Source organism: Notolepis coatsorum (assembly GCF_963971535.1).
Source record: "Notolepis coatsorum genome assembly, chromosome: 14".
Classification (NCBI taxonomy): Eukaryota; Metazoa; Chordata; class Actinopteri; order Aulopiformes; family Paralepididae; genus Notolepis; species Notolepis coatsorum.
In genome coordinates this window covers 109112478-109121502 of record NC_140178.1, presented here as the reverse complement: position 1 = coordinate 109121502, position 9025 = coordinate 109112478, and the positions used below count along the sequence as shown (strand labels likewise).

At 41.3% G+C, this 9025-nt stretch overlaps 1 protein-coding gene across 4 annotated transcripts in view; it reads left to right on the top strand.

Annotated features, from left to right (window-relative positions):
- Window positions 1-1398: 1398 nt before the first annotated feature.
- The window catches only part of tom1 (target of myb1 membrane trafficking protein), a 59401-nt gene continuing 51774 nt past the window's right edge, over window positions 1399-9025 (top strand). For all 4 annotated transcript variants that reach the window (XM_084329935.1, XM_084329933.1, XM_084329934.1 and 1 more), the window contains exons 1-3: window positions 1399-1520; window positions 5487-5571; window positions 5681-5759. In XM_084329935.1, coding sequence (XP_084186061.1) covers window positions 1466-1520; window positions 5487-5571; window positions 5681-5759 — 219 coding nt within the window. In that variant the 5' untranslated portion in view covers window positions 1399-1465. The remainder of the gene's footprint in view (window positions 1521-5486; window positions 5572-5680; window positions 5760-9025) is intronic.

Here is a 9025-nt window from a genome sequence, read left to right as displayed (position 1 = left end):
TAACTGAGAATCCGTCGGTCTTGCTGAGTTTGTTATTTGAACCGAAGAGAATGGACTCTGTTTTGCCCATGTGTAATGATAGTTTGTTATCAGCGAGCCATATGCAGATTTTGCCTAGTTCCGTGCTGAGGGTTTTTTCAACCTGCAATTTGTTCTTGTCAGAGACCAGCAGGGCTGAGTCGTCCGCAAACAGGAACAAGTTGCAGTCACAGGCTGACGACATGTCATTTGCATAAATTAGGAAGAGTAGCGGTCCTAGTATGCTTCCTTGTGGAACACCACAGCTCACTGTGAGGGGGGGGGATAGAGTACCGTTTACCTCTACCATCTGTTCTCTCCCCTCCAGGTAGGATTGCATCCAGCTCACTGATAAGCTATCAAAACCAATTGCTTTTAGCTTGTCCATTAGAATGGAGTGATTGACAGTGTCGAAGGCCTTTTGTAGGTCCAGCATGACCATGCCGCAGTATTTGCCCGCGTCCACCTCTTGTTTGATGTGGTCGTTCAAATAGAGGAGGCATGTGTCAGTGGAGTGGGACGTTCTGAAGCCAGATTGGAATTCGTAGATTAGATTTTTTTCCGCCAGGTTTTTTTCGACCTGTGACGCATTATATAGTCTGATGGCTGTTGGAATGAAGTGTGAGCCTATAACATGCTCCTCCTGTCAGCCAAGTCTGTGTATAGTGGGTGGGAGGGGTTTTCCCTGATGGCCTGGAGCTTAGCAAGGCTCCTCCTCTCCGCCACCCTCGCTAGAGTCCAGCTCCACCCCAACCACGCTACTGGCCTTCCTGACCAGCTTGTCCAGCCTGTTTGTGTCCCCTGCTCTCAGTCCGCTGCCCCAGCAGGCAGCAGGTCACTCGGAGGTGCATGCCATCTAAGAATGAAGTGAGCGTGTGTTATTGGAATGATTGATTGATTGATTGAACATTTTATTAATGTCTGCCTTGTTTCGAACTGGTTATGCTTAGGCCCTCTTTCGAAGTCGGTTATGCTTAGAGTTTATCTTTAGAGCAGGGCGACAGACCACTAGCCCTGATTCCAAACTCTAAGCATAACTGACTTCGAAAGAGGGCGACTTCGAAAGAGGGCTTAAGCATAACCAGTTCGAAACAAGGCGGACAGACATTAATAAAATGTTCAATCAATCAATCAATCAATCAATCAATCAATCAATCCAATAACACACGCTCACTTAAAACAGCGCACCTCCAAGCTGCTTCTATAGAAAGTAGGTTCGTACTAGGTTCGTGAGAGGATTCTCCGGCGCTGCAGCTGGACCCTATTGGCTTTGATGGGATTTGAAAGGACTAACCGCCTGATCTGCGCGCGGTGTACTTTCCCTTTAACGGGTGATGACGTCATGTGTTTCAACTAGTGCTAGTTTGTTTGTCGTGTTGCTGTCTGTCTGTCTGTCTGTCTGGGAGAAGAAGTGGAGGAGCGGCGTGACAACAGTCAGTCAGGACAGATGATGGAATTTTTGACCGGGAATCCGTTCAGCACGCCGGTTGGCCAGCGAATAGGTAAAGCCGGTTGCATTTGATCTCAGATTGTTATTGTATCTCTACACGCAATCTTTAATTCATTGCGAGTGACCATCGCATTGCAGTCGATCTGCATTCGTGGGCCTTTTCATTGCAACAACGCATTAGTCGAGCTTTAGGTTTTTATTATTATTTGTTGTGTGTTACAAACGAAAGAGACGGTGACATTTATATTTATCGACGTTGACTGTGTAATATAGATTATTGCTTGATTGACGCTGCTGCTGCCGCCGCTAAACAATGATGGGGCGGGACCTACGTTTCTCTAATCTTGAAATGGATTGGATGGGATTCGATTCGGTGTCATGGCGCGGACCAATGGGTCGTTGATGTGGGCGGGATGAAAAGTTGTCTACTTCCTGGTGACCCAGATTTTCTATACCAGACTATAGACTAAACCCCTCTGTGTGAAATGAAATGACTGATATAATACTGTAATACCAGTAGATCGGATTAAACACAGAGAAGTCAACAAGCATTAGCTATAAGATCTTACAGTTCTTGTGGAATAACAACCAACAGCTGTGATGCATTTAAAAGCAAAGCTCTGCTTCAAGGAAAGGTGGACCTACTACATTTTATTTGTGAGAATGCCTACAGACAGCAATAAATTATGATTTGTATGACAAACACATAGGAGGCACACCTTCATCACGCTCACAGACACACACTATTGTGGCACATTTCACTGTTAATAGCCAGTAGCAGTAGGTGTAGCAGTACTGTCTATCTGTATGTCATGTATGTCATGTTATGATGAATTGAAAATGGGGGACCCTGATATAAACAAGACTAAAGTCTTTCTCTGGTCTGCATCCCCTTAACAATTGTGTGTATTGAGCTGTACTGTACTGTACCCATTCTGCAATCTGTTAATAAACTTTTCAATCAATCAATCACGTGCACGGTGCGTCACGGCTCAGGTCCATTCATTATATATATTTTTTTTAGATTATCTTTCTTCCCCTCCTTTTTCCCGATTTTTCTCCCATCCCACCCTTCCTGGTTGTTGCGTACTTTCCCCTACTGTTGGTCCGGGAGACCGGAGACTGTCACATGCTTTCCTCCGACGCATGTGCAGCCTGGGGCAGGCCAACCTGGCCGCGCAGGTTCTCACCGGGGAGAGTGTAGCGTGTGGGAGGCCACACTATCTCTCCTCAGATCCAACCCTCGCTGAGCAGGCGCCCCGACCGAACTGTATCCGACCGAACAATCAATCAATTCAAACTGTACTCTAAGGTATTAGCCATCAGACTACAAAAGCATATGACGTCTCTAGTTCATCCAGACCAAACTGGCTTCATAAGAGGTCGCTTGATCACTGATATAAGAACATAAGACGATTACTACACGTACTAGATGCTAACAACGACGACACCACACCTAAGGCGATGCTGTCCCTGGATGCAATGAAAGCTTTTGACAGGTTGGAATGGTCGTATCTATGGGCAGTATTAGAAAGGATGGGGTTAGGAAAAGGATTCATTGATATGATTAAAGTATTATACAAAGACCCATCGGCCATGATTACAACAGGTATAATCACCTCCGAAATCTTTCCGGTATCACGCTCTTCTAGACAGGGTTGCCCTCTTAGTCCCGGACTATTCGATTTATCATTAGAGCCTTTAGCACAATATATAAGACAATCCCAATCCATAGAACCAATCGTAATCAAGGGCACACAACATAAAATCAGTTTATATGCGGACAACGTAATACTGTTCATGCAAAACCCCAACACCGCATTGCCTCATCTTCTCAAGTTGATTGAGGACTTTGGAGATTTATCGGGATTTAAGATAAATTGGCCGAAGTCGGCTTTCCTTCCACTTAACGCCCCTGCAAAAAAAAAATAACCCTCCCAGAAGAGATACCGATGGTAAAACACTTTAGATGTTTGGGAGTTGAAGTATTCCCTACCATAAGCCAAAACGGTGAAGCACAATTACATAAAAATCCAAAATAAAATCAAATACGACCTTGACAGGTGGTCAAAACTTAAAAACTCAGTACAGGCACGGGTATCAATAGTTAAGATGGACGTCCTTCCTAGAATCAACTTCTTCAGCTCAATGCTACCGTTACCCCCTCCAGAGGGTTATTGGAAAAAATTACACTCCTCTACATACAAATATTATTTGGAATAACAAACCACCACGTATAAAAAGATCCACCGCACAGAGAAACAAAGCAGACGGTGGTATGGTATTTCCAGATTTTTTCCACTATTTTAAGGCGTACACTTTAAGACCACTGACAACATGGTTTGATCCCCAAGCATTAGTATCCTGGAGAAAATTAGAAGAAAACATAGTAGCCCCACATAGACTGAAGGACATAGTATACACCAAATTATCAATTAAGCAATGCGAATGGAAATTTGGCCCCATAATTACTCATGCGATCCGGATATGGCGTGAAACACAAAAAAAATTCTAACCCACATAAATGGCATAATCATACTCCCTTATTCAATAGCAATGCACTCTTGATTGGAAAACGACCTATAAGATTCCCTAGATTGGAAAAGCAAGGCATACACACATTAGGAGATGTTTTCAACAAACAGGGTTTTTGTAGTTATGATGAAATAAACAAAAAATGTAATCTCACCGATTCCACATATTATTTTTACGCACAGTTATTGTTATGTTTGAAGGCTCACGGTGTTCCATTAAGGATACCAATTGAACACCACAGATACCACAAATTCTTCTATGAAAGAGAGACATCGAGAGGTTTTGTTTCAGATTTTTATCATCAATTACTAACATCCTCGTATGAAACCCTCCACCTAGACTCAGTCTGGAGGAGTGATATACCAGACCTGGAAAAATATTTTGATTGGCAAGAAGCCTGGGCAAATGTTCGACTTGCATCAAGGAACCCGGACCATCAACAAATCAATCTTAACTATATTCACAGGACATACTTGACTCCAATAAGACTGAACAGAATGGGTCTTAAACAAGACTCCAAATGCTCCTTATGTACAAATGGCGACGAGGGGACATTTATGCACGTGTACTGGGACTGCCCACCAGTTAAGATATTCTGGAAAGAAGTGACCCAGCAATTATCAAATCTCTTAACTCTGAATATACCTGTACACCCCTCTGTATTACTGCTGAATGATGTTTTTTAGTATGCAGTACCCCCACAGCTAAAGAGATTGGTTTTATCTGGTATCACAGTGGCTAAAAAGCTGATAGCATCACGATGGTTCCAACCGGAAATAATGTGCCGGAAGGTCTGGATTCTTACATATCTCGATGTGATTTATCAAGAAATATCTACAGCAAGAATTTTGGGTCTCAATGAATCCAAAATGACAATGTGGTTAGAAGTGGTGGAGAGAATAAAAGCTAGCATATAATGGTAGTGTCTGGTTAGGAGCGAGTGATAATGGATGGATTATCCAATGGGGGGTCCGGGAGGGGGGGTACGAGCTAGAGCATATGTGTGTAGGGTATTAGGGTATAGCAGGTATTAGGTGTATATCCTGTATAAGACATTTAACTAAATGGTGACTTCATTGGATGTGCACTGTTAATTAATGCTTGTATATCTTATCTTGTGTCGTCATGTTTGTTTATGTGTTTGTTTAAAAAAAAAAAAAAATACAAAAAGAAATCAATCAATTCAATCAATCTGATTGTTGGGCAACAAATCTTTCTAAATCAAGGATCTAATAACTGAAAAAAAACTTGCAATGCATGTTCCTAGTCGAGACCTGGCTAAACAACATTACTGGTGCAACAACGCTGATAGAAGCCTGTCCTTGTCAATAAATACATTTTGAAATGGCAATAACATGTATTATTAATAATAATAATAATAATAATGTATAAATAATAATATAATAATAATTATTATATATAATATATCATATTTAATATATATATCATATTTCGTGCTCTTGTTTTATCTTGTTTTTCACAGAGCGTGCAACCGGCTCCAGTCTCCAGACAGAAGACTGGGGTTTGAACATGGAGATCTGTGATATCGTCAACGCCACAGACGAGGGGTGTGTGTGCTTGTTGACATAGGGCTGAGTCCATTTGAAAGGTTGACTCGTTGTGAGCGCTGGTGGTTTTGTTGTATTGTTTTTTTTAAAAGCCCTTCTCTGGTTACAGGCCGAAAGACGCAGTCAGAGCGGTGAAGAAGAGGATTGTGGGAAACAAAAACTTCAGAGAGGTTATGCTGGCGCTGACTGTAAGTGTTAACAACAATAATACACATTATTGTATAGCACCTTTCATTAGGGTTGGGTACCTTTCACATTTGAACCGATACCGGTACCCAATGGTAAATTTTTTTGGTACTTTAGTCTCTAAAATGTAATCTACCTGCCTCAGTTGTAAAAAAAAATATTCAAAACTTCAAATAATTTATTATCATTATTTACTTAGAACAATTTGTAAATATATACTGTATATAATATATAATATTGCAGCAAGCGTTGTCTGCATCTAGCTTTGTAAAGTGTAACAACACTTGCGACCGTTTTCGGCTTGCCATCGCCCCGACTTCTTTGTTGTTGAATCAAGTCAAATCCTAGGTAAGCGTGTGTTGTGCGCGTGAACGGTGACGTGAATATGCGGCACACTTCATAGGTTTCGTTTCGCGCTAAACTAAACGTTGACGTCATCGGACTTTCTACAGTACCGAAATGTGGCACCAGCGGATCTCATGTGAATCTGTACCCTGTAGTACCGATGTGATTCGGTTGGTACCCTTAATTCGGTTCGGTACCCATCCCTACCTTTCATACAAGAATAGACCTGTCGCTAAACCACGCCCCCTTTGAAAACTCGGGACAAGCAAAGCCGACCGTGAATGACTCGTTGACGATGGCCGCAGGCAGCCCCTTTCCTGACTGTGATGCAAGTCTTGCTTCACAGTCACGAAAGGGGCTAGGCAGCGGGAGATTTACCACAGCAGGTAATAGACCTGTTTTTTAAAGATAACACAAATATTTCATCTAGAAGCAGACAGAGAGGGTTACAATATGCAGTTGAAAAGTACGTTCATGAGATACACATTTTTACCTTAGACCTCCATGGTGATGCAAGCATTAGCTATAGATACCGTCTCAAGCATTACTTACAGTTGACTTGATTGAAGATTACAAGAACTATGACGATAATCCATGATTACTACTATTGCTGATACATTTAGTTTAAGGCTAGTGGGCCAATGCAGTATACGAGCTAGACCCGACAGTTGTGTCACTAGTCACTAGAATGAGGAAAAAAGTGAGAGCTGTCACTTGCCAACAATCCTCCTCCATAAAGGGGTGAGACGTCAGAGAATGGTATGCTGCACATTCTAGTGTACATCAGGTCAAATGATTGATTACAAAATGTATAGTGATAGAGACCAAAGTAAAAATACCTAATAATAAAATAGACCTAATAGGGGGCGACAGTGGCTTGGGAGTAGAGCAGTTGTCTGGTAATCCGGAGGTTCCCGGTTTGATTCTCGCTCCTCCCGGGCAGCGTGTCGTGAGTGTCCTTGAGCAAGACACTGATGAGCAGGTTGGCACCTTGCATGGTTGCCTCCACCGTCGGTGTGTGAATGTGTGAGTGAATGGGTAAGATGTGAGAAACAAATTGTAAAGCGCTTTGGATATAAGCGCTATATAAATACAGCCATTTACCAAAATACCTGTAAATCACAGTATATGGGTACAGGACATTTTCTTTTTCTTATAACTTTTCTTATAACACTAAGTATAAGTTATATTTAATATAAATATAAATAAATGCATATACAACACATTCTCAAGATAGATCACTCTGATTAGAAAAGAAAACCCACAACTAAAGTGTACATAAATAGCCACTATTTTTAATATATACAATAAATATACATGGATTTACAGTTACACAAATGGGTGTACGATATAAACTGGAATAGCGAACAATATTCTGTGTTGTTGTGATACATCTATGGTAATTTACCATTATATTCTTGTAGCCAAATGAATGCTGTGACGAGGCTTAAAATTGATTTTGTCCCAACCCCAGACCCATAGTTCACAAATCGAATTAAAATGTTATCGCTGGATGCACATTGTCAATCTCCTGACCCGTTAGTCATAGTCACAACATTTGCTGTGCTTATTGATGACCCTTGGAAGGAGAAACATGTTGATTTTGGTTACCCTTTCTTCTAGTACCTCCATTATGGATTAATAGCCTGGTCTGTTGACATTTGCAATATCAGCAACTGTTGATGAAGATTAAGTAGTAGATGCCTATAGAATATGTACTGTAATTTTACTTTTGAAACTTAATACAGTACTGTAGTGATTGTAATGGTACATAATTCACCCACGGACCTATTGTTAGGAACATTCTAGAAAATTAGTGCCGCCCGAACATTCTGGAATGTGTGTGATGTCATGGCAGTACATTCTAGAACCTTAGTGCTGCCCGATCATTCTGGAACGTTGGTGATGATGTCATAGTAGAACCTTCTAGAACCTCTAACATTCCTATTTAAGCATTCTTTAGCTTTCTAGTAATGTCCACCTTCCGCGGAGCCTGATCCACAGGCCGGCACTCCTCATCTGGAGTAAGAGGGGAGGAGAGAGGGGTGATGGATAAGGAGAGAGGGGTGATGGATAAGGGGAGAGGGATGGGGGGGAGAGGTGAATGAGGAGAGAGGGATGAGGGGGAGAAGTGAATGAGGAGAGGGATATTATTCAGTTCATCAATGACATGATTGTAAAGCTGCACACATTCCATGATGCTCACTTTAGTCCAAAAACATAAATCAGACCTCTTTCATTGTCACTCATTTCCTGTCTTGGGTTGACCTGTGTCGTGTCTGTGAGGGCAGTAACATCTCCAGCACACCTCATTCTGTGAAAAAAACACAAAAAGCTGAGTATTAGCTAAGCATAGACAGATAATAATAATAGTTCATTTATGGAGCATCTTTCATACATAAAATGCAGCTCAAAGTGGATTTTATTGATTCCTACAAACCGGTTGATACACTCACACTCATCTGTGGCCTTTTGGAATAAACCTAGTGGCTACAGTCAGCTTTAGAGTATGGTCAGGGTTAGCTTATGGTTATGGTTGGGGCTAGGTTATGGTTCTGTATATAACTTTTATTTACCAGGGTAGGTTCTGTGTATAACCTTTATTTACCAGGGTAGGTTCTGTGTATAACCTTTATTTACCAGGGTAGGTTCTGTTTATAACCTTTATTTACCAGGGTAGGTTCTGTGTATAACCTTTATTTACCAGGGTAGGTTCTGTTTATAACCTTTATTTACCAGGGTAGGTTCTGTTCATAACCTTTATTTACCAGGGTAGGTTGTGTATAACCTTTATTTACCAGGGTAGGTTCTGTATATAACCTTTATTTACCAGGGTAGGTTCTGTTTATAACCTTTATTTACCAGGGTAGGTTCTGTTTATAACCTTTATTTACCAGGGTAGGTTCTGTTCATAACCTTTATT